The sequence below is a fragment of the Haplochromis burtoni genome, unplaced genomic scaffold (assembly GCF_018398535.1).
Source record: "Haplochromis burtoni strain Fernald_Lab_line unplaced genomic scaffold, NCSU_Asbu1 Contig_121, whole genome shotgun sequence".
Classification (NCBI taxonomy): domain Eukaryota; kingdom Metazoa; phylum Chordata; class Actinopteri; order Cichliformes; family Cichlidae; genus Haplochromis; species Haplochromis burtoni.
Window position 1 is genome coordinate 1,073,153 of NW_024582482.1, and position 26,714 is coordinate 1,099,866.

Genomic DNA, 26,714 nt, shown 5'->3' on the forward strand with positions numbered 1-26,714 from the left:
ACACACACACACACACACACACACACACACACACACACATGAATAATGTAAGTAGCGAGGAAATTGCAGCAGCCTGACAACGGGGCTGATTCTGAGCCACAATCCAAAATAGAGAGAGAAAGAGGGGCCAACACTTGCATATCAAACCGAGGCTTTGTGGTTAGACGAGAAAGCGGGGAGGAGGAGAGGGGATGACAGACGATGCTCATGTTTAAACAGCAGCGCAGGAGAAATGAGAGCGCGTGAAAACATGAATTCTCAGTGATCTTCTTCATTTCCTTCTTTCACACCAAAGGCGAGGAGGTGACTGAAAGGCTGGAGCTGCGTAGGTAATTAGTGGTTGGACAATTAGCACCCTCCCTCCGTCCCTTCCCCTTCATCTCAGCTCAGTTTGCCTGTATTTGTACACTTGTTAATAAGGACCTCTGTCTTTGATAATCCACGCTCTCGCAGATGCGTGAGCACTCCTGCACACGGTTGTTGCAGGGCTTTTGAAAACACGGTGTTCGTTAAAGGCGAGGCCTCGTCGTGATGCATATCAATCGGATGAGCGGAACGAGAATGCTTGTTCCTCCCACCTCCATATTGGATGTTTAATTTAGGCGATATCTGATTGCTTTATTTGAGAGCGAAGTGATTCCATTAGGTTTGCCTAATAAGAGTCTAGTAATGTAATATTTTTTCAGCATTGTTAATTTCCATACATATTGGGTTTAGTAGCAGGCCGCTGCTGACTATGGTTTTCTTAATGAAGAGGCGATGAAGGCGGTCATTAACCTGTACAGTCTGCTGTGGTTTAAAGTGGATGTTCGTGAAATACATGTAAGATGCTCACTAGACGGCTTTGTGCAACTAATGAACTTGTTTGGATCCAGGTTTAGTTTGAACAGTCTGCTTTTGGGACAACCGATTTAAAACCTGGCCTCGGCCCTGAACCGTGATGAGACCGTGAATGTTTGCTGAACAGGTCATGTTAGAGCAGCAGGCGGACAACTTTATTCTTGAAGGTCTTTCCACGTGATTTTAGAAGTCAAAGAACGTTAATCCCAATCTTAAAAAATCAAACGAGATGTTGGGATTGCTCCCAGATGCAGGATTGGTTTTCATCTATTGGTCTGAAGCTAGGTGAGATAAAATTATCATCTGTCGTAGATGAAACCCAAGCAGCACTCGCCTGAGTCATAATCGTGCAGATATTTTGGAGCCTGAATGCGATTAGCATCCTTTGGCATTGGTGCTGTGATGCCACGGTGACCCAAGTCACCCAAGGGTTGCTTGTTTGGGATGTTGTGCTATTTTAACCGTTTTATTTCTACATCCATCTCAGTAGTTTTTGGTGTTGAAGCTTCTTAAACAGCCACAAAATGTACAAAATAAATGAAATCTGAACTTTTTCAATCAAAGATGAAATTCAGTGCTGTCAAAAATCTGATCTCCTGGCTAAGAAGCTGCACGTTAAGCCACCTGCTTGTGCAAACTTTGCCCATCTTTGAGCTCACAGTCCAGTTTCTGAGTCCAGCTATTACTTTGACTGTTGCACCAGCTCACCAATGCCAAAGTAAACCTTGTGCACATTAGTTACCTCTTTTTAACTGGTGTAGTCCCAGCAGAGCCAGCTCTACCTTGAACAGAAGTGAACATCATTTAGCGTCATGGGTTCTCACTTTGGGAACTACTGTTGTTTTTGTGGAACCTGTTCTAGATTGAACGCCAGCATCACTTCTGTGAAAGAGAGGTGTGTGCGGCAGCAGCCCCTGGCAGAATTTAACTGACTGAGATGTTAATCTCCTGGCTATGTAATGATGTTGGTTGGGGATTGATCAGAAATGTCTCTGCCTTGCTGGAACCTGAATTAGAACAGTGTGGGAAATAACACTGGTTAATGCTTGACGTGCTTGACCAGGTTAGGCTCTCATACCAAAACCTCAGCCCAGCTGGGAAGCATGGTAGAGGGAGCATCATGGTTTGGGATTGCTTTACCACCTCGGTAGCTGGACATCAAGCAGAGTGTCAGGCAGTTATGAGAGGATGGTTTGATCCCTTTGCCCGCACTCAGTCTTTGATTACTGCTGATTCAGCAAGGACACAGGGCCGCTCTGCTGTTCATGAAGACTCTGGCTGACATTTTCAACCCTTTATCTCCAGTTTGCCTAAGGACACATGCAAACTTTGTCTAAGGCAAGAACCTCCCCTTCATGCAGTATGACATTAAACGTGTCTTGGGTGGAGCAACGTCTTTTGGCTTTGTCAAGGCAACATCACGCGATGTTACAAAGTGTTTTCTATCAGTTTGAGCCCTCGTGAACTCAGGTGATGTCATTTTCAGTTTTTGAGGGTTCAATTTTGGGACTGAGCCGAGTAGATCAACTAAAAGGCTGAAGTAGAGTACATTTCAGCTTTTGAAAGTCTGAGTCCTGACCTTAATTCAAGTGACGTGCTGCAAGTATGACCTGCACGCAGCATCCAGGACGTACCGATACCCTGGTAGGAGGACTTACTGTGTCTGATGGAGGCTGTTGCTCCTGAAGTCCCTAAAGTCAAGAGTTAACTTGTTTTCCAGCCTTTAGAGTTAGAATTACATTGAATAATCACTATTTGGATGAAGAGCTTTTCTTCCGTAATAATTGGAGACATCCTGGTAATCCTAAAGAGTCCTCACACCTTCAGCTTCATTTAAAACAACATTGAACTCGTTCATTGTGGAAACTGTTTCTTTGTGTTTATTTGAAAAAAGAAAATACTGTAATATGTATCTGGGTGCCTTTTGGTCAATTTTCCTTTTTGCTTGGTGTTCCTTTAAAAAAAAAATCCACTAAAGTGATTCTGTGCTGTCATTTTCTACTGTAAAGCCACAAAAATCATCCAAACTTGTAAATGTTTACTCTGCCGTTAAAAGTCTTTCTCATGCCAGACACAATGCTGGTGGAGGGATACGTGAAGTTTCACATATTATTAGGCAGTGTGTCAATAAAACAATTCCCCCCCCCAACAATGCTGTTTCCCTGTCAGTCACTCAAAGCCAGGAATATTTATTTTTCACATTTCAGTTCATCGGTTTCTCTTTACAGACGCAGTCACGATTCAGCACTGGTGCAAATGAATTTATTGAGGGGAGGAAAAAAAAGATCAAAGCAAATACAAAACACTTATATAACCGTCAAAAGCTGATCACCATCATCTTGATAAAAAATATGTTCGTTTGATTTCTTTTTTCTCTCTGAAGCGGCACATTTTAAATCTATGCTGCTCTTCTTGGCAAAAAAAAGCAATAATTTGAATGTATCTATCTCTGTACTTACAAATGAGGTAAAAACATTGTTCACAACATGTCTGCACCCAGAACACAACACTGAAGAAGCCGTCGTATGCTACAAATGAATGGTGGGAAGTGAATCTCCGCTCCTTACAGCTGTAGTGAAGCATGAAGTGTTTTCATCCTTGTGTGTGTGGGGCTCAGGCTCGGACGCTCTCCAGAGAGCAACATACAAGCATCACTCTGGAGGAACTCCCCACTGCCTGAAAGATAAGCCTGTCTTTTACTTTTAGGCATCATTGACTAGAAATGCTCTTATTTATAAAAGCTGCATTGTTGCCTCCGCTGCTCGGAAAGCGTTTGTCTGAAAAAGAAGCTGCAATCTGGGGATCGACTCCTCTGTCAACTCATTTCTTTTTTGGAAACTCCTCACATTCCTTTGGTTTTTCCAGCATGACAGCGGGCCATCAGCCCCTATTAGGATTAGTGGCCTGACATGTTTTCACACTCTACTACCCTTTGACTGCTCTCTGCCGACAGGCTCAGCTCTGCCAGCGTGAAGACAAATAGAAGGAAAAAAAGGCATGAAGGGAGCGCTGCTGATGCTGCTGCTTCCAGCAGAATCCAGCGGCTGAAACGCCAGAAGAAGCCACGCTGGAACTTTGGGGAGAATCGTAGGTTGTGGGGTCATGTGGGTGGGGGCACACGACTTTTTAAGTTCATCCCATTTGCAGTGCAGCAAACTGTTATGCAGAAAACTGTTGCTTGCAGCATCTCTTCCCTCAGCAGCTCCCCCACAGGGCCGCTGTGCTCCGTGGTGCACTGGTGAGACATCTCTCCACAGGGCTGGGCTCCCTCCGCTTCACTCCCTTCCCTCATTTGCTCTCTGATTCAGCCCCCTACCCTGCAATCCTCTCTCTTGTTTTAAAAATGTGAAAGGAAGTGTGCCCTTTTTAGACTCTCGTTCGCTGCGTTATTATTATTATTTGCCTTTTTGTTCTTTTAAGACAAAGTGTTTAGTTTTTTGCAGAGCTGAGAGAGAGAGAGAAGCTGGAGGGATAATTCACAGTTTCGACATTAAAAAAACAAAACAAAAGCACAATGACATGTTCCTGCAGCTCTCTTACCCACAATCCTCCTAATGTTTCAGCCAAGAAATATGTGCTAATTTAGCAAGACACAATAGATGGATGCGTGAACTGCATATGGCACAGCTATCACAGCTCACAAGCATATATATATTTATATATATATATATAATCCTTATAAATATCTCTTACCCTCTTCCCTCCATTTATGTTTATTGAGTAGTCACCTTGAAAGGCAGCTCTGTGTACTTTGTATTCTGCCAAGCATCTGTTAAAATAGTCTCTCGCAGCCGCCACATTTGGTATGCCAGAGGAACAGCGTGCACGGAACAGAGCAACAGAGCGAGCATTTCCTCCCTCCCGCAGTCCACACGTCCACTCGCATTTCTTTGTTACAAAGATGTTTGAATTTTTGTGCACCCTCCCCCGGGTGAGGAGGAACGAGCAGCGGCGGAGCGCAAATGAGAATAGGAAATCAAATGAAGACGCGGGCACGGTACTAAGTAGAAAGCTTGATGTCTTACAACCCATGGAGCGTTGAAACTTGAAACACCCAACCAATACAGAATTACTCAACCTAGCAAAAGACACATTACCAGAAAAAAAATCTCACCCTGGAAACCAGTGATGGTCGAAGCACTTCTTTTTGTTTTTTTTCTCATACAAACATTGACAGAAGCTGTTTACAGCCAGGCAGCGAGAACACGATGTGTCCACTACAGTGAAACTGCATTGGATGGGCTACTCAGTATGATCCACCTCATCTTCACTGTCTTATCGTGTAACAGTACCATGTGAAATATATGACATTTATTTACAGAGCAGCAAGGTGCTAAAAATACATTTAGTGGCATTGATTTGCTCAGGTATATATATATGTGTGTATTAAAAAAATCCTGGCCAAAACATTTTCATATTTTCTGCCTTCAGCTGGCAGCTCATCCACACACGAGGAAATTTGGGGTTTTAGTGTCTGTGACTGGAACAGATTTTTCCGACAGTGAAGCTAAGCTCCATCATGATGAGTAGCCCGAGTGCAGGCTGACGTTCTGAAGCATTTAACCTGACTTGTAGGTTTGATAACGTCTGCTCCTGCAAAATTGCCGTCCAAGGTAGAGTGAGTGCAGAGCGACAGGCTCTTTTAATAGGGACACTTTCATCTGTCTCCTAGGCCCCCGCTTTGATTGACGGGTCTCATCATCCAGTAAATACAACACAGTTCGTGTCAGCTGTCAGCAAAGTGCTGCGCGTGGAGCGACTCTCTCTGTCGGCCAGTCTCTCGCTTTTCCAGCCTGAGTCGCCGCCAAGCGTCTGCTAATTGATTGTTTTGGGCGGCCCCGTTATCAGGGTCCAATCAGTTTGTGTTGGAGCTCAGAGGTCGCTGGCCTCGGCTCGCTCGTACAGCGCCCGAAGCTTCTCAAAGCGAGGCCCCCACTCCCCGAGCGTCTCCTCCCTCCTCGCCTCCACTCCCCCTTCTCCGCTGCTGCCTCCATCCAGCCCTGCTGAACTGAAGGAGCTGAGGGAGCCGGCAGGCGAGCCCCCACCCTCGGTGGAGAAGACCTGCAGGGAGTCAAAAGGTCCCGTGTCTGGATGCTGGTCAGCATCGCGGATGATCTCGCACAGATAGCGGGCCAGATCCTGGCTGGAGAAGGACAGGGAACGACGGGCTAGCTGCGAGGGACGGGCCTGGCCCTGGGCCGGCAGCCTGGTGGGGGGGACGTCCCTGCGGAGACTGGTCGTTGTGGTGGCCGTGGAGGAAGTGGAAGCTGCAGAGGGAGGCAAGGTTGTGGAGCTGGTTGTCCGGCTCAGGGCGTCCAGCGGCTGGGAAGAGGGTGGGACGGGGGGCGCCTGGTGGAGGAGGTGATGGTGATGATGATGGTGGGGAGGAGGAGGGTGGTGCAAGGCTCTAGAGCGGCAGTACTGCACTGACTGGGCCGGGCTCGGCTGGAGGGACTTCTGCAGCTCTGCCATGTCGTAGGCATTCTGGTCTCACACACACACACACACACACACACACATTTACACAAAAGCAGATGAAAAGTCTGAGTTAGCACAGGAGCTGTAAAAACAGAGAGGGACTGATTGTCTGGGGGAGAAAGACGAGGCAGAAAAAAATGAAATGTGACAGTGAGAAAGCAGAAAAATGAAAAGAGAGCAGAAAAACAATCAGCTCGCCCCACAACGTTTACTGTGAATGTTCCACCTATTTAAGTTTCCAATCTGTCTCCATTTACTGTTGCAGAAAACTTGTAATTCGAAATCTCTGTATGCATGTGAGAGACCAAGAAGAAGAAGAGCAAGATGAGGGACATTTCTCTCCCTCTCTCCACTGCAGACAGCTGCCATTACTTTGTCATGTAGCGCAGCAGCAGCCACTTTGGTACTAATGTGATTCCACCAGAACTGTAACCAGGGTGGCAGAGATGCAAAAAGATGTAGGAGGAGGCGGCGGCGGAAGAAATGATGCACAAGGAGGAGGCGTGGGTCGCTTTGTGAAACTGATTATGTGATGAGTGCTGTTTTTATTCCTCTAGAGCGATTTGAAACAAGACTCCAGAGAATTAACCACAGTGGCTGCTGTGTATAGGGGATCAGTACTGTGTGTGTGTGTGTCTGTGTCTGTGTGGGTGTCTGACTGCAGGTAACGGACAGAATCTTGAAGGTTTTGGGGTACTGATAAGGCCAGACAAGGATCTCTATATGAAAGTGTTTTTTCCTCCTCTTTGTGTGTGTTTCAGCAATGATTTCAGCAGCCACATGTGTTTGTTGCGATCAAAGCTGTGATATTATGCAAGCTCTTAAGTACCGTTGAGTGCTTGTGGGTTACATTGGCTGGTGGAGAGGAGATAAGGATTTTGCGTGGGCCTAATTAAAACGCTAGCACACACACTGCAGGATTTTATTCCAAATTGAATTGACAGAATCCATTATAGAGCTGCTGCCATACATCCACTGCTAAGAATTTCCAAAATAAAAGTCTTTGAAATCAAAATTAAAACATCTCAACTTCAAGCAAGCACGTGGCGATGTAGCAGTTACATACTGAACATCACTTTTAACAGTTGTGTATGTGTGCACAAAGGTTTCTTTCTGATTTGCTTTGATAACTTTCACAGCAAAGGGTACAGTCTGCATGCATGTGAGCGTGCGAGGGGTGTACCTGGTCCTCCTCCCCACCGCCCTCCTCATCGTAGTTGAGGACGTTCTCCCGGATGTCCTCCCAGCCGTCGTGATGAGCAGAGACGTGGTAAACGCCCTCTTTCAGCCCTTTGTAGGACCTCCAGCGAGTGTAGAGGAAAATGCCCAGTAGCAGCACTGCAGTTGAGACAAGACGGTGTTGAAGGCATTAGCATTACAAATTGAATGATTAAAATCCTTCAATCAAGATATGCCCTCAGAGACAGGTGCTCTTGATGGAGATGGCCTTGAGCATCATTTGAGAAAAGTGCGAGCCGAGACGTGATACGTGTTAGGAATCAAGTGACGTTAGCTCAGAGTTTGAGCTAACGAGTGTTCTGCTGCTGATGTTTAACAAAATATATTTCAAGGACTGGCAAAAATCTCTGTGACAGTCAAAATCTTTCTCAAGATTGGCAAAAATGCCATGAGTGAGTTCGTGCATCCTTGGGAAACCTCGGGGGTGCAGAACAAAGTGAGATTAATGGGTTAGTGAGGTACTTCTTCTCACCTGGCTAGATCACTATGGTTACCTGCTTCAGAGCAGGCTGGATGTTTATCATGATAAAAGCCTGATCTGCTGCTGAAAACGGTGATGAATTTGGCTGTTTGGTTGTTGAACTTTGGCCTTTCCGAGTTCGGGCATTGCATTCTCCTTCTGAAAAATTAGGCATATTTCATGAAAATATTTTCACACGAAAAATGTCTTTAAACAGAAACAAAGGAGGTCACATGACCAACTGAGCTAGAAGGCAGGTCAGCCTCTAGGCTGACCTGTCATAGGTGGCGCCTTCATTACAGGCAACAAAACACTACTCTCCGTGTCAACAGGGACGAGACGTTCCAGGTAGAGCTGCAAAGATTAGAGAGCGGCTAAGCGTGATGGACAGACAAATCAAAGTCTGGGTCAAAAAGAACATTTATGAGACGTAGAACAAATAAAAGATGCTGGACACCATCTGCCAAAGAAGTTGATTTGCTCAGAGTGAAAGGGATCTTAACCAAGCGAGGCTGTTTGTTTATCTCTTCATCCATTGGATGGATAACAACGTGGCCTTACTGATTTCCTCATAAAGCTGTTGTAGTAACAGCTGGACTGTACAGTGAGTAAGAAAATACCGTCAGACTAAACCAACACAGGAGGAGCTTTGAGAAGCAGATTACCATAACAAGGTCCAAGGTAAGCAAGGCTGCGATTGCTGAAACTATGCGATTCTTTGATGAAAAGGTTGAAGGACACAATTTTAATTTCCTCACCAATGTCTTGACCGTATTTTCTATTCGCTGAATGAAATAAAAATGCAATAGCTGACCTTTTTCCCCCCAATGAATGCCGTACTTTATTTCATGGGCACGTTAATTTCATTTTATTTTTTTCTTTAACCACATTTTACAAACTCCCTGATTCTGCACCTCTGAGAAACTGGATCATTACAATCATATCAGTTACAGCGCTGACTCGAAGCGTCGCCTATATCATGTTAAATAGTTATTAAGTATGAAATTAAACATCATATCAGTGGCTGACACATCTGGCCACAATCAGATTTTCAATTAAAGACTAATAAACATGTGAACCTAATTAAAATGCTAATTTAAAATTATTCACAACCTCATTCCTTTACATCTGCCAGTATCACTGTAGTTAGAGGTAATTATAGCCATGTGACTGACAGGCTTTGTAGACACTGAACATGCTTCGGATTATAGGCGGCTCACTTGGTGCTGACAGTGTTTGACTGTAAACGGCATTAAGAGTGTACTGATACCGGCCTCGATAATGGGAGGGAGGAAAATTAGCCGCCTGATGTCTTATTGGAATTAATTACACTCCCATTATTGACACATTTAACCTTGAAGGGAATCTACTATGCTTTTCTGTCATGATGGGTGCTCGTGAGCTCAGCCTACATAAAAATAATCCAAAGACAGACGTAATCACACTCACTGGTTTTAGCATTCTGGTCTCTGGTCATTCGTGTTTTGGAACCAGAATTGATCACATTTAAGGTGTTAACACTGTAACATTTAATGCTGTTACACTGGACATTTTAACATGGCAGCTTATGGGAATTCACTTGCTTGAACAGCCCCTAGTGGCCAATAGAAGAACTGCAGGTGCTGTCAGTTGTTCGTGCCTGTGCTTGAGGTACTGCCTGTAAACCACTGATTGTCAAACTGTGGAGTGGGCCCCAGAGCCACCACAGTCAGGGTCAGGCTTCCAGTTATCCAATTCAACCTGTCCCAGGTGGTATTGGTGGACCAGTCAGGGTACATCCTGGAATGGGCGCCTGTCTATCACAGGGCCAACACAGTCACATACAGCCTATTTCTAATCACAAATTAACTTAAACAGCATTTTTTGGACTGTGTGAGGAGGCCAGAGAGAACCTGCACCGACACAGGAAGAACATCACAACCCCGCCCAGAAAGGTGGATTCCGACCCAGCACCTTGTTGTGAGGTGACGGTCCTGCTATCGTGCTGTAAAAATTGCAATTCTAAGTAAAATTCAACGTAGGCCGCGTTTCACTGTAGACCCTTTTTTCATTGTTAATAATGGATGAAAACTGTGGGCTGTGACCTTTCTCTGGCTTCTGACGAGGAGCATGCCAGAACAAGTTTGAAACTAATGCTGTAAGCCAGAAACACAGGCTTCAAGCTGTCCTAAATATCCCGGGCATGCCTGCCAGATACCATAGCTATGAGAACATCAACCCCACCCACCTGCTGTTTGACCCTTTTGTTTATGAGGGGCAGCCAATTAGCTAGTGGGCTTAAAGGGAGGGGCGCTGAAAGGGCTCGTTTCACGCAGAGAGCGAACTGAGCAGCTTCACCTGGGCCCGGTCAAAGATAAATAAAGATTATTATGAACTGGGTGTCACGCAAAGAGTGCAAGAATAAAAGTATGGAGCCGGTCCTCTTAAATACTCCACAGGACTACCTCCCATTGAGGCGATTCAACGTTATCCTAAAAAGCAGACTGTAGACACAAAACACACACACACACGGATTTTCTGCTCAAACAGTCTCTGCGTCTTTCTCACTGTAGTGTTGCTGTGACCTTTTCAAATGTCTAACAAATCCCCCGTATGTTGTCTCATACCTATCACCTCTCGCCTTTGATAATACTACTCTAAGCCTCTCCATAATATTAACCTGCTTTACACCCACACAAACGCTTTAATTTTTTCCCTTTAATTCAGCTGCACTTCCCGCCACTCTCAAATCAAACAACCGAATCAAAACACATGTTTCCTGCAAAAGAGGCAACTTGTAGAATCTGGAGTGCAGTGTTTAAATAATATTTAATAATTTACAAGCAGACGTCATTAACTGAGTGAATTACTCACAGAGACATATGCTATCTTCAAATCTGCTTCTCTTTTTTCAAAAGCAGCAGAAAGCTGTGTTTAATCACATTTGAGAACAGCAGCAATCACATACAACAACTGGCAGCATTATAAATACCCAAGCTGCTCAAATCCGATTAATCCGAGGTAAGACACGAGCGTGAAAAATCTGGAATCTTAAACAACTCAAACGCATCATCTGAACGTGCACGGTCTCTTCTTCTGCATCAACCCCTGCGTTTTAACTCTGAATGTCTTTCTCTTACATCATAACTAAAACCCAGCAGCCACTGCATCATGTAAGCACACCAACAGAAAGCACTCAAACGCTCTGTGAATTGATAACACCCCATTAAACAGCCCACCCTCTGACAACTCTGTAAGAGTAAATTCACTCAGCCAGAAACCAGCTGCACAGTACGAGGAAAAATCAATATTCATTTACTGTCATCTTGTCCCCCCTCACCACAACTCCAGCGCCTGGCAGATATATAAGACGAAATTGTTTCAAGAGATTTGCTGTTTCATTTTAAGATGGGCGTTATGGCTTTTAATGGCGAGTGAACAAGAACAAGGGGAAAGGGGCTAAAAGAAAAAAAAGACTTGTTTCAGGAGAGCCCACGTGTGTCTGACTGCTGCAGTGGCTGCTCTCATGTTCGAGAGACAGTGAACTGGCAAAAACAAGGTCACAGGTTCAGTCCCCCTGCCCTGACTGCAATGAGCCTCATTTACTGTGAGGTGCCCTGAGCTTCCCCAAGACAGAAACAATAAATGAGTCGAAACAATGTGGAGAAGCAGCTGGTCCAGCAGCCCGGAGGTGCCCAGAGCCAATGAGATTACACGGCTGGAGGATTTAAGGCCATTGAGAGGAAAATGCACAATAGCAAGAGCCAGGACAAAATAATAGATAGTGTTTTTAAAGATTTACAATATAAGGGTGCCCTGTGGACTCTGACCACCTGTGGCACAGCAGCACGGTGGAGCTATGTTTCAATTCAATGCAATTTAATTCAATTCTGTTCTATTTATACAGCGTCAAATCAGAGCAACGGTCACTCCGAAGCCTTTATTTTGTAAGATAAAGACTCCACCATAAAAAGAGCAAGCACTGGTGACGGTGGGAAGGAAAAACTCCTTTTTTAACAGGAAGAAACCTCTTACAGAACCAGGCTGAACATCTCCCCTTCAAGGTAGACTCCTGCTGCATATCTGCAATGTGTTTGGTGCTGCAGCTTTTCCAGATAGTTCCCTGGAAGTCCTGTTTTGAACACTTGTGCTTTGAGCCCAAAAGCTGAAATGTAACTTTGGGGTAACGGCAAAGTTGCAGGCAGCCAATTCTGAAAGCTGACCTTGTAGTGAGAGATGGCTTTCTTCTTGTGGACCTAAAACATTTGCTTTTAATGCACTGAGGGGCCACACAGGGGTGGGCTGTGGAACCCTGGTGGCAGGAAGTTTTTGGAACGAGGAAAAAAAACATATTTTTGCACAGATGGACATCAGAATTGCAACATAAAAAGAAAAAAGATGTCCTTTTATAGAATACCATCATGGGAGTAGACCTTTGAAGCCAAACACAAACATTTCCAGGTACAGACGTTTAAACAGGCACTCGTGGCTCAAGAGTTGGGAGTTCACCTTGTAATTGGAAGGTTGCCGGTTCGAGCCCCGGCTTGGACAGTCTCGGTCGTTGTTTCCTTGGGCGAGACACTTCACCCATTGCCTACTGGTGGTGGTCAGAGGGCCCGGTGGCGCCAGTGTCCGGCAGCCTCGCCTCTGTCAGTGCGCCCCAGGGTGGCTGTGGCTACAATGTAGCTGCCATCACCAGTGTGTGAATGGGTGGATGACTGGATGTGTAAAGTGCTTTGGGGTCCATAGGGACTAGTAAAGCGCTATACAAATACAGGCCATTTACTCTCCCTGCTGTGCATTTTCCACTTTCCAAAGTTTCACTTCACCGTTTATCACACACACAAAAGCAGAGTCAGTATTGCAGTTAATAAAGATAAATACACCAACTGCAAGGCTGGCATTTTATATATATTTTTATATAACCAACATTAGTTTGGTAGTAGAAGCAGAATGTAAACAAAGCAGAGCTCATAGATACTTTAACGACAGCATCACTTAATATTAATGGGAGCATTTTATAAAAAGATTGGGGCATATGATGGTATTATATCTGTGAAATGACATTTACTTTATACTATGACTAAACACAGCCCTTTATATCTTGAGATACCCTGGGTGTTACAATGTAACGACAGAGGATGCATTTGTGAAGCCCAGAACTACCTAATGCTTCATTATGTAGCCAGGAAATGTTCTGGAAACATTCCTCAAAGATTTTGCTCCACATTAACATGACAGCATCACAAATGTGGCCCAGACCTGTTGGCTGTACTTCCATGATGTGAATCTCCTGTTCCACCACATCCCAAAGGGTCTCCATTCAATTGAGATTTGGCGACTGCAGAGGTCATTTGATAAATGTTGCCTTCCTATTAGCTTAAAGCATTATCCTCTGACATCAACGAGACATTTCCACTCAGAGAACTGCTGCCCACTGGTTATTTTCTTTCTGATATACTCAGAATCTAGCACCAACAACCACACCAAGTTGCCTAAGTCATCTTTTTCCCCTCATTCTGATACTCAGTTTAACCTTGTTGCCTAGATGCTAAATTGCATTGTGTTGCTACCATGAAATGGGTGGATTATATATATATAGATACAAAATTAAATAGCTGGTGAATGAATGTTGACAGATTGAGCCTGAAAGACAAATTCATGTTGCACAAACCTGTGAAATACAAAAAGAAAACAACCTTGAGCACAGTCCTAAACTTTGTGCTGGGACCAGCTCCCATCGCCTGTGATGATCGTCTGTCAGATGATTTCTCTGCACACGTTAGAGGACCATGCTGAAATTGGCAGTGCATTGGACTGCAAGTGATCCAAGTGTAGTAAGAGAGCTAAACGGGGTCCAGCGTTACAGAAGGAGATGACCTTGAAAAAGAAATTTGCTTGTTATGGTTACTCACAGTGTACTGCCTCTTTTTCCAACCCCCACATTTTCAGAGGCTTTAAGGCTTTTAAACAGTGAGCGGTTAATGAACGACTAGAAATCCAGTTTCACTGAGTTACACGTACATTTGTGCAGGCTAACCAACGCTTCATTAAGCATTTCTTTTTCCCACAGCACAAAAGAAAAGATGTGACAAAGCACACAAAGAAATGTGATCCTAAGCTGACGTGAGATTGCTGTGCTCCACCGCATGAATCAATATCCTTCGCATTATGGCACAGGCCTATACGAAGAGAAAATACAACCTCTATAGACTGAAGCAAATAATCTGGAAATATAAGAGGTGTGTTACTGCTTAGTTTATGACGGTGGAGTTTATGCCTTTATGTGTTTATGTCTCTCCTGCTCCCCTCTGCTGAGAAGCAAGTGTGTGTGTGTGTGTGTGTGTGTGTGTGTGTGTGTGTGTGTGTGTGTGTGTATGAAGAGGTGGCTGGAGTGAGCTCCACGGGGAGGTGAGCAAGGAAGCTGGAGGTCAGGGTGTACAAGAAGAATCTGCTCTGTTCAAAGTCTTCTCCAGAGGGCAAACAAAGAAATGGTGAATTTGATCGGTATTTCTGACAGTGTGTGTGTGTGTGTGTGTGTGTGTGTGTGTGTGTGTGTGTGTGTGTGTGTGTGTGTGTGTGTTGGAGAAAGTAAAGAGCGAGCCTGAAAAGAAAGATTATGTGTTTATTTGTTTACACTGCCTCCAAGGTCCTGTGCTGTCTTTGACCATCACTCCTTTCTCACTCTCTCTGCTTAACTCTTACTCCTGCCTTCAACTCGCCCTCCCTCCGTCCAAACTCCTCTAACGGTTCTCTTCCTCCACTCAGCCGCTCCACCCCTTCTTTAAAGTTTGTGTCTATTGATTCCATTGGACTTTAACAACAAGCGCTACGTTAGGTCAAACCCTTCAGCTATTTCTGGCTCTTCAACAGACGCCCTGGGCTATTCGCGCACGCTCCTTAAAACCTCGCCTAAACCACTTCACTTCCAGCCCATCGTTCGCTTCACGATGAGTGTTACAAGCGCTGCTAACAAGTAAATGTCGAGCATAGAGACCCTTAAAACTCGACTTTCTTTATAAGACTGCGTGCAGCGAGGTGGCATGCCGCTACTCTCTGTGATGAGCAGGGATATCCATCGTACCTTCAGCAGTTCAAATGGCACTGAATGAGCGAGTGCGTAATGGGATTTCCAGTCAGACAATCAATATCCGAGCTGCCCTGCAATGAGATCAGTGTCTATGAGAACGTCAACACAGGTCAATAATATAGTATGGATTTTACCTCATCAAACTATAATTCTGCTTACTGGAGCCATCTGTCTCTGTGGGCTTGATCTATCACTACTCTTCTTCTCGCTGCTTTTTTTGTTGTGCTATATTTTAAACAGGATTTTAAGGTCAGTACCAATATGCAGCAGACAACGTCTCTACACATTCACAGGTGCAATGAGTTCTTTTTGTTTTTTCCTCTGGTTCCTGGAGTTAAATGACTACATGTACCGGAAAATGATAGGGTTGAACATTAATAATGGATTCCTTGCAGGCGCTGAATTTCCAGGCACTGTTTGGGAAGCCAAACTGCCCCTCAGTTGTAGTAATACAAATCTTCCCACACTGACTATATTCATGCATAAAAAACTAAGTAAATTGGCCCCCAAAGTTATTCTTATTACTTACTGAATGTAATTCATTTAGCTCACAGGGCAGTAAAGCCCTGCGTGGAAAGTTAATAAAACACTTAATCCAAGGCCAGTATCTGTCCAATGTCTTAGCTTAGTTTTCTGTATTGTTCGCTTTCTCAAGGTAACTGTGCTCAGCGAGTCTTTGTATCTTTTGCACTCTCCACTGCTCTTGTTATTGATCAAAATGTGTCCTTTCTTTAATCCTCCACCTCCTGTTGTAAAAAAAAATTGTGCCAGTGGTGTCATAGAGGTGCAGTTGTATCTCAGCTGCGCTCTGATAAAGATGCGGCTATGAATAGACCCTCACACTGGGACATTTTGGAGCACGGGGTACAAACAGACAGAGAAGCTACAGCGAATGTTTGCGGTGGAGACGTAAGAATTAAAAATAGATTTTTTTTCTTGATTCATTCAATACTTTTAATTCTGTGCGCATTCTGGCGAGTTTTCCAACACATCAGCATGCACCTTGGATCGCTGAACTCTGTTCTTGTTGGGTTGAAGTGTTCACTTTCATCGAGTGTGGAATTTCAGATCATCTGAAGCGGCCTGGGGGGCGTTCAGATCCACGTACCGTTAAAATATAAATGCAATCAGCGTTTTGTCCACAAACAGTCGGCGAAGACATTAACTGTGAGAATGCACTGCAGATAAACAGGCTGCTAATGATGCGCACTGATAGACAGACACACCTCGTTCTTTACTTATTGCATTCAGAAGAGTTTCGGAAAACTTGACCTCTGACCTAGAGGTCAACATCACTGGAATACAAGGTCTAGATTTTCAGCAGATATAATTATGGTTAGGTGTCTGCCCAGCAGGGTGACGACAATACCCCATCACCCTTTTATGGCTGAGAGGTAAGAACAATCAAACTAATCCAAATTTGAAAAGATCGTAATCCGGTCTTTAAGTGATGACGTGATGAATCCTGCTTCCGGGCCCAAACTACTCTGCGTTTAATAAGGATGTTGTGTTTTTAACATGTTTTATTGCTTTGCATCTTGTTCTATTTAATCTACAAGCTCCTAAAAACAGTCAGTGATCACTGTCGGACTCTCTCAGTTTTTATTACCACTGTTTATTTTAAAGCTCAGCTTTTAAAACCTTACAATGTGACTACAGCCCAGCCCATGCAGCAGTATATGAATGACTAACCTCGTATTGTGGATGGATTATCTCAGTTGTTCTCCTGGCTGAAGTTTGGTCCGTTTACAGCAGCGGTCCCCAACCCCCGGGCCTCGGACCGGTACTGGTCCGTGAGTCTTTGGTACCGGGCCGTGAGAGTTGAGGCTCAGGTCTGAAATGTCTGGTTTTCAGGGTTTTTATCGGTTTTCAGCGTTATTTTGTCATCGTTTTTATCGTTAACTCGGTTTTCCTGGGTCTTTTCAGGTGTGTTATGAATAAATCTTCTTTTTTTTCGGTACCGGCACTAGTTTTATTTTGTTGTATTTATCTGCGACACCTTAAGGCCGGTCCGTGAAAATAATGTCGGGCATAAACTGGTCCGTGGCGCAAAAAAGGTTGGGGACCGCTGGTTTACAGCATCCTGCTATGCGATTGCATTTGTCTCTAACCATCGGGAACCTTCACGTTAACTTTTATTGAGTGGAAAAAAGCTAGCGTTCATCCTCCAGCTTCACTGTGTTTATATTATGCTAACATAGCTGTGTTGCTAGCGATCACGTAGCACATCATTATATACCAGCTAGCCCAACTTCAGTAACCTTACAAACGTCACTGCTGTTTAGTTTTCTGTCTTCATTTATGTTGGAAGTGATAGCAGAGCTGTACGTTTGAATTGTTTCAGAAATCTCTCAGTCAGAACATGCTATATCATGCTTAGGTGGAAACTAGCGAGCTAACTTCCTGCTAACTTCTAACTCTGTTAAATTTAATAAATTGTGTTTTCATGGATGCCTGGATGTTAAACTTAATTGTTACATCTGGTAATGCAGAAACACTGATCATTTTGTTACAGATGAAAAAATTTAGACAGTTTTTTAACTCTGCGGCAAAATTTGGGCCCAGACACGGCTGATGACGTCTGACTTAAAGACCAGATGAAAATTAACAACAGTAAATATTTGAAGTTAAAAGATTGAGACCAACAATAGTCCAGTAAAATCTGTCCATTCCTAAAGCTTTTGCTCTCTCTCTCTGATGGGTTTACTTTGGTTTCCGAGCCTAAACATGTTCTCCTTCACTTGCATCCAGTGTTGCCAACTTAGCGACTTTGTCGCTATATTTAGTGAGTTTTCAGACCCCCTTAGCGATTTTTGTTCCCTAAAAAGCGACTAGCGACAAATCTGGCGCCTTTTTCTGGTATTATTGGAGACTTATTTATGATGACTTTTTGACGTGAAAGCGCGTATCGCTCTTACTCTCAACAAGCAGCGGTGCTGCCGTGGGCACCTCGCCCGTGCCAAAGCGCTAACAGGCGGAGGATAGTCCTCCCCCGCTGCTATCAGGGCAGAAGATGTTCACCTATGCGTCCAAACTGCAAATGAATCGCGCATGAGCGAAGCCGCTGCTCCCACACTGACTGTAACGCAGTCAGTACTTCTTTTACTGTTATGTTGTTTTGTGGATCACAAGGTTTAAAACTACTTATAAACACACACACACACACAAAGTAACTCCACCACAGTGCCTATATCGGGTCACTTTTGCCGGTCCAAGCCCGGATAGAGGATCAGGGTTGGAATTGTGACATTAAAAAAAACAATAATTGCTAAAAGAAATTTAATTTGTAGTTCTAAATAAATTCTAAATGCATTTAGGACGTTTTTTACTCCCTTTATGTCTCTTCCACAATGTTATTTTTCTCGTCTACAATGTTGGTTACAATTAGATTAGCATGACCAATTATGCAAATTAGGCAATGACATCATTTAGCGACTTCTAGCGACTTTTAGGACAGCCAATAGCGATTTTCCTTACTGAGGAGTTGGCAACACTGCTTGCATCAACATCTCACTGCACCTCATTCCGAAATTTCCTGTGAACAGCTACAAAATACAACGTTTGGATTAACTTGTCATGGAATAACAAGGCAACAGACCTCAATTGGTCATGAAACTGCTGTCAGTCAATTGTCCAATTACTTTAGAGTCTCTGAAAAACAGGGGACTGTGTATGTCTATAATTCCTCAAGAGTTAATGCAATACTTTTGTTAAACCCCTTGAATTGAAGCTGAAAGCCTATACTTCAGTCACATCTTGACTGTTTGATTTAAAACTCACTGCTGTGACATGGAAAGGCACAATTACAGAAACTGCATCATCATTTGCATTTTTGGACCCGAATTTAAATACAGGGTCAGTAAAGTAACATAAAACAAAGCCAGTGAGGATACGCGATACTGCCTCACATAGATGGTTTCTTTTATGCAGTGCTGGGTTGACCCACTTATCTTGGGCAGTGAATAGAGTTTTCCTTCAAAACAAAGAACTATAAACAAACAAACAAACAAAAAGACAAAGAACGCAAACATAAAAAGCCACAAAACAAACATATAAATACCGATCAGCAGTTTATTCTCTGTGGTGCTTTTAATAAATCATGAATCACTTTTGAGTTTTGCAGGAAAGATAAACATAAATAAAAATAAAATGTTATTTTTCAGAAGGACTGAGGGGACTCCAGCTGAGCCTGCTGGTTGAGGCGATGCAGGTTTTAATGGCCCATGTGAGGAGCTGGTTGAGTCCCAGTGAGAAGCAGGTTTAATGGCACTCGTGAGGGACAAAAAGCAGCTCAGGAACCTTGTGCTGGCTTTGACTCTAAATGAATTTTAAATTACTTTGTCTTGAGGAAATTTCATCATCAAAAAATAAAATAAAAAAATCAGCAGGCAAATTTCCCCTGTGATGGACCGAGTTCAGTGTCGGTCCCCAAAGTATTTGAACAATCATCCAGCTCTACAGGTGACAGCTGCCACTGCTGCCTTAAACAGCACGCTTTAATCTGAAAACTGTTAGCAATGTCGCTACAAAGGTGCACCTATATATCGTCTCCCTCCTGCTTGTGCTGTGTTCTCTCCTCCTTCACTTTCTGCAGGTATATGGAGAACTGCATGTTCTGTACTTATGATGCAACCCGTCGAGCGTTTATTGTTGTATTGTTTCTTGTCTCTCTAAGATCTTCTTTTCTGTCTTGTCTTTCTAAGCAGTCACGGCAGATGGCTGCCCTCCCAGAGTCTGCTTCTACCGGAGACGTCCTACTGTTAAAAGGTTCCTTCTGCTCATAGAGAATAGTTATGTCATAGAGGTAACATAACTGAAAGGTATTTACCTTACTGTGAAAAGTGCCTTGGGATGACAATCATGGTGATTTAGTAATATATATATGTAATTGAAAGTTAATGATTTTGTGTTTTGGGCCAAGGTGCACTTTCAAGTCTTTCTCTTTGAACCTAAATGCCTTCAAGTCGAATTGAAATCATGTTAAGTAATTTTCCACCCTGAAACACTGTCACCATCATTGTATCTTTAATGGCTTTTTATAATATAAAAGCTCCTTTTCATCTCAGATGGCTGGAGGGACGTGTCTGCGTTTGATCCACAGATGCTGGCAGGCTGAGCCCCGGCAGGCAAACAAGAATAGGTAAACAAACTAGCACTAAAGTCTACATGGAAATGTGCTGTTAACCGTGATATTGAAAAATGAGGGTTACACATGCATCTAACCAGTCAAAGATTAGAGTTGCAGGTAAATCACAATAATAAATTTTTATTGATTATTATTGTTATTTTTTTATTTATTGATCTCTGCAGGGAATCTCATCCTCTGTTTCCAGCTTCCAGGGACCGGCTCCAGGTGTAAGGCAGGAACAAGGACTGAATGATGGGAGAACTAGCCTGACATGTTCTTTACAGCGGGGGAAACAAAGACCTAAGACTGAAACCATGAATCCTCCACAGCGTCCAGGGTTCATTGCCCACTCTCCATATCTGAATTCCATGAGCCTCATAGACTGCCCTTCCAGTTCACATTGTATATATGACCCCACTGCACTACAAGCTTGTTTGTTCTAATTTACATGCCCCAACCTCGCTCCCTCTTTCAAATCATTCACCTCCCATTAGTACACGGTGTTCTGTCTGGTTCTGGAGCTGCACCAGTCCCCTCTGACTCCTTCCTCAAACCACAGCTTACACCATCTGCCATTGTGTGCTAGAAATGCTGTCAATTTCTTGGTCCTGTCCCAGATACATCTGGCTAATAAGCATTCTGTAGTGACGCATGCTGGTTTGATTGAAGTTTGCTCAGAGTGAAAAGAAACCAAACCATCAACTGATTTTGGAACAGAGAAATTAAAGTATATGTGTGAAAATGCATTTAAATGCCATTTAAGGCATTTTTATCTGACATCAGCTGATGACCTAAACAGCTTGTTTTTGTTCGATGGCTTTCTCCAAAAGTTGTAGACCTAAAATGTTACTGCAAGCATAAATGAAGTTGATTGTTTGGTGCCGAACTTTTCCAGCTGGTCACTACTCAAAAGTCAAGTATGCCCAAATGTGTCTGTGTAGGTTCTCAGTCATCCGGGACATCCAATTGTCTGCCATCTATAATCCAGTTTTGAGGTCCCTTCCCAGACGCCTTCACGCTCACTCACATCCTGGGCCATTTATAACCTTAGCAAGTCACATGATAGATAGGGTGAGGCTAGGTTTCACAATGGGTTCACCCGAAACCTTGGCTGACTATGGCCCATACCCGTTTTCACACCTTGGTTTGTGTGATTAGGCAGAGGATCAATAGGGGGTCCATGGCCCTCTGGGAGACTTAAAATTTGGGACTCTCCACCAAGAGTACTTAGAACTGAAGAAGCTTCTTGGATGAAATGTCTTCAAGAAACCTAAAGAAGTCCAGATGCTTTTCTTTCCAAGCTCCTTAGACTACGCCCAAATGCGTGCACATGGAATTTGCTGCAAAGATCCCTAAAACACAGTCAAGACAACAAATAAACTAATATGGATGACCCCCCCCCAAAACAATTATCTTGTGACTGTGATGATTTATCTGTGAGGGCACATTTGGTGTTATGGTCTCTAAATAAAACGCCTCATCTAAATATAGTAAATCAAACTGTAGATTATTGTGAGGTTTTTGCGAGTGTGTGTTTGTTTGTGGCTTTGAGTTTCAATATGTATTTACATGAAGCTGAATAATACTCAGTGTTCCTGCGTGAGGAGGTGGTAAGACAAAGGGTCATCAACACGCACCTTCAGCACAGACTGCAAGCTCTGCCAATGCATACATGAAACAGTGCAGCGAAGAACGTCTCTGTCACACTAATTAGCCTTAATTTACATCATTTAGATGGATCGGAAAATCCATCTCTACATGATTTAAGTAGGTGCTCGTGCTATTTCAGTGGGATATTCTATGGCATATAAAGACATATCTGGTGGTGCGTTCAATAAAAAGCAGTCCATGCTGTGTTTAGGGAAGATTAAGAGAGTCTGCATCTGTGCTGTCAGACCACTGCTGTGTGGGGAACTTAGACGATAGATTGGTTTATTATTTAAGACAAAATAACTATTTGGCTTTTGAGCATTGAGCAGTATTGTCTGATTATTTATCTATTTTTTTGTAAGCATACATTTGGTCTTGATGTTGCTATTTTATCCACACATGATGAAACTAGTGCACTGGAGCAGGAGCAACCTCCCAGCGTAAAACCATCTGCCCCCTTATACTGCTGCAAATGTCCTAGAACCGATCTGCTGTGGCCCAGTAAAGAGTTCAGTTTGAGTTATGACGTGGATTGAAGAATGTATTTTTGTGGCATGCTGTGAACATGGATTGGCTCTGTGTGTGAAAACAAAATAAATATTTATGAAACCGGTTCTCCAACCTTTTCTGGCTTTCCCCACCTCAGAATCTGAAGTTTTACTCAATAATCAACACTGAATGTTGCTTAAATAAACATGAGTGTGACTGCACCACTAAATTCTGGCTTATTAATTTTCCCTAAACATCAAAAAACTCCACGACCCAGCACTGGGGCCCACACCACAGTCTGAGAACCGCTCATCTGTGACAATAACACCACCTGACAATGATGAACAGATTCACCATAATACAAAAATATCACATTCAATGCTAAAAAATAGCCACTGGAGTTTAAAGAGGAACTCTTGACCTTTGGGACATACTTTGTGTACTTTCAGACTATATGTTCATTTTATAATAAACACTTATTTTTAGCATGTGCATGGTATCACTTCTAAGCCTAAAACATACTGAAAATATTCAGAGAATATTAAAAATAGGTATTCTAATAAAAAGTAATACAATTTGTACATTTACCATGCAGCAGCATGGTAATGGAAGTATTAACCCTTTAAGACCTACCATAGAACCAAGTCCGCCAGAGCTTATATCATATTTTTACATGCTGTGGAGCCATTTTTGGGAGCATTTCAAGTTGCTATACATCAATACAACCATTATAGCCCAAATTTTAATAATATGTCTGCATTAAGTGCATAGTAATTACATAAATTGCAAAAAAGTGCAATAAACTACAAACAAATTGAAAATCGTTTTTGTTTTTTTAACATATTTCTAGTTAGAGAAATTTAAGAGGCTTATCCCTCAAAACTGTAAATACAAAAAAGTTGCACAAAATAGTTTCCTACCACAGGAAATTTATTTTGAGCGTCTTCATAGTTTTATTTTTGAAATACACCAATTTTTATATACTGCAGGAAAAACGAAAATAAATATTATAGTGCAAATTTGCAAAATAACAGCATATGCATCAAAATAAACTATTTCCAGCAGTGCAATATGAGACCTAAGCATCCCAGAAACGACACAAAGTCATAAAGTCAAAGATAACTTTTAAAAACACCAGTATAGGCTCATGAGGCCCTGATGGTAAAAAACTACATTTCCGCAAAAACGACGTCACTTCCGGTTTCGGGCAGGTCATGGCGGACATGCGAAAGTTCGTGCTGACGTCTATTCCAACGTAGGAAGTGTTACAAACAGCTGATCGGATCGGCAAAGCGTGTTTCTGGAATATTATGTTTTTGTTGCTGCAAGTGCTTTTTATGCAGTTTTTGCAAAGCTATATGTGGAAGGAAACTGTGACCGAGGACAAGCTGATGGCATAAGATGTAAGTACAACTCCTCCGGTTTCATATGCAAAAAAAAATTATTGCGCTAGCTGACGTGGTTGCAGAGCTACCAGGATTTAAAAATAGTTACGCAAAACGGAGCGTGCCCGCTCCGACCGGCTTTACAGGGTTAATTAGTTCATATAAGACAGTGTAGCAAATTTAATACACAATAAAACCCCAAACTCTGATTCGAGTAAAGGACTTCATGTCCAGGTGGATTTTTATGGCTAGCAATGCATCTGTATAATAGTAACTCATTTCATTTGACAAGGATAAAACCAGAGTCCTCCTGAGGCAAATTGAATAGATTGCACTTAGTTGTCAAAGGCCCACATCTGTGTATCTAACACCCCACAATTCACAGTGGATGTCAAAACAAGCGCCAAGCCATAAATTCATGGAAACTCATCTGTGATTTTTTTAAAAAGGGGAAAGAAGTAGATCTGAGGAGTGCTGGAGTGTTTCAGAGAAAAGGGAATTTGGAACCACCAGGACTTTTCCGAGAGTTGGTTGTTCGGCCAAAAGTAACTGACTCAGTAGCAGTCCTTCAATCAGACACTTAGAGTAGAGTGGCTAGATGGAAGCCACTCCTGAGTAAAAGACACACGACAGCTCGCCTAAAGTTTGCCAGACTGCATTTAAAGGACTCTGAAAGCACAAGAAAAAAAAGTCTGATGAAACAAAAGGTCTGGTCTGATGAGAAAAAAATTGAACGCTTCGGGCAGAACTCCAGGTACTCAACATTCGCGTTTCAGCCAGCCACAGCAAAACACCATTATTAAGCCTCCAGACGACACTACAGTGGTTGGACTGAGTCTCCCTACAGGGTGGAGGTCTGCAAACTAACAGCATGGTGCTGCTACTACAGCCTGGTACTCAACCCCTCAGAACATCAGAGGGCAAGATCAGGAACCCATTCCATTATTCATCGACAGATACAGAGCGGATCGAGCACCCAGCTTTAAGTTCGCAGGAAGCCAGAGTATCACCTCAGGTGAAAAAGGCAGAGGAGGGTCTAATTCCCAAGAATGCTCAGCAGCTCCTCTGCTGTATCATAGAAAAATAAAAACAGATTAAAGCATTTCTGTAGAGCTCTAACGGCAGCTAACAGATTCTTCCAATCTAATATAAAGAACTTGAAAAGATCTGCCAAGAAAAAAATGGCAAAATCAGCCTAATTTAAGAGAGTTTCAAATGACCTGAAGCTGCATCTGCTTCCCTGGGATTTCTACAAACCTCTGAGAGAAGGGTGTAAACAATAAACGATAAACTTCAGTTTTTAAGATTTGTTTTAAAAACAATACTCAGTTATGGACTCTTAGCCCCGAACTGAGTACGTGTCTCAGACCTGCTGCTATCATCCACAGACGTCTGTATTGTTCATTAGTATATTTGTCATAGTAGCTGCTGTATTGCTGATTGGCTAATAGAATTAAATGTATGTTGGTATCACTACAACTACGACTGTGTAACCACAGTCGCCCCCTGCTGGCCAGCAGGAAGAATGCAGATTTAAGGCACTGGCTTTTTCAGAGCTGGAAGCAATGTCCAAATAAAAATACAAATTTACAGCAAAAATAAAGATGTTTAAAGGCAATTTTAAAAATAATAGAAAATGGGGTTTGATTAATTGTACTAACAGAGAAGACAGAAATCCAGTTAAATTCAATTTTATTTATATAGCGCCAAATCACAACAACAGTCGCCTCAAGGTGCTTTATACTGTAAGGTAGACCCTACAATAATACATACAGAGAAAAACCAACAATCGTATGACCCCCTATGAGCAAGCACTTTGGCAACAGTGGGAAGGAAAAACTCCCTTTTAACAGGAAGAAACCTCCGGCAGAACCAGGCTCTGAGTGTGACATTCTAGTCTTTAACTATTCTGTTACTTAGAGCTAATTATCATGTATATGCATCAGTGTGTTGCACCTGATTGCTAGTATTGGTTGATAAGTCCCTTCTGGTTCCAAAAACAAAAACATGGTGGCAGCATGTCTGTGTAGATTCGCAATCATCCAAGTCACAGTAGTCCTGAAAACTTAAAAAGAAGGTAACTGAATTTCTTTAGATTAACATGGTGGAAAAAATGTAACGCTGAATCTTCCCAAGGTTTGAAGATAATAGCCATCATCGCTTTACAAACCATGCTGTCTATGTCCATCTTTTACATAGAGCCTACGTTATTGATGTTCTGACATGACTGTTTAAAAAAGATAAGTTTGCATTTGACTGCTTTTCTGTAGTCAAATGCAAACTTTTGAATATTATTGTTGTACAATCTACTGTACATTAAAGCGCCTTGAGGCGACTGTTGTGATTTGGCGCGATATAAATAAAATTGAATTGAATGAATGAAACAGTAAAAGTAGCATTACTGTCGTTTACCCTGAGCAGCTCTTTGTTGCTATAAAAAAGTCCTTTATGTTTTTTTTTCCAAAGGAAAAAACTTGGAATGAGTTAAAGAGAAAAAGTGTTCAGAAAAACAAGCAAGTATTGGATGTCAGTGTCAAGCCAACAGTAATAGGCCAAGTTAATAATGCAATAACAACATAATCCTGAGAGAAAAACAGCTGCTGAAACACAACAAGAGGGCATAGAGGTGCGTGCAAAGAAGGGATGATATCTACGCAAAGCTACACACACGTAAAAGCCCGAAGAAGCAAAAAGAATAAATTAATTTGCATTGCGCTGTGCAGAATCAATATTCCAGCTACATGATACATTCAGAGGACTATGCCATTAATCATTAAAATACTCAAGAGATTGCCAATTGGACTTTGACTCGGTTTGGAGCCGTGCTGACATTTCTGAACTAGAAACTTTGCTCTGAACTCAGAACCCCCGAGGAGCACCCCGGGGACTGACTGTGTCAGTGCTGCTGGTCTCACAGTCCAATCAGTGGAGGAGAAACATGACTCCTCTAAGACTGCTCCATGGATGTTCAAGCTA

At 42.8% G+C, this 26,714-nt stretch overlaps 1 protein-coding gene and 1 long non-coding RNA gene across 2 annotated transcripts in view; one reads left to right on the forward strand and one right to left on the reverse strand.

Moving 5' to 3' along the window:
* Positions 1–2,227: 2,227 nt before the first annotated feature.
* Positions 2,228–26,714, reverse strand: part of si:ch211-186j3.6 (neural-cadherin) — a 313,671-nt gene continuing 289,184 nt past the window's right edge. Inside the window, exons 36-37 of the mRNA XM_005929219.3 lie at positions 7,502–7,656; positions 2,228–6,324 (exon numbers count right to left, since the gene is read on the reverse strand). Coding sequence (XP_005929281.1) covers positions 5,713–6,324; positions 7,502–7,656 — 767 coding nt within the window. The 3' untranslated portion in view covers positions 2,228–5,712. The remainder of the gene's footprint in view (positions 6,325–7,501; positions 7,657–26,714) is intronic.
* On the forward strand, positions 18,490–22,720 carry LOC102294763. Its single transcript, XR_316228.2, has 3 exons — positions 18,490–19,853; positions 20,153–20,226; positions 20,397–22,720. It is a non-coding gene; the product is annotated as an uncharacterized LOC102294763 (long non-coding RNA).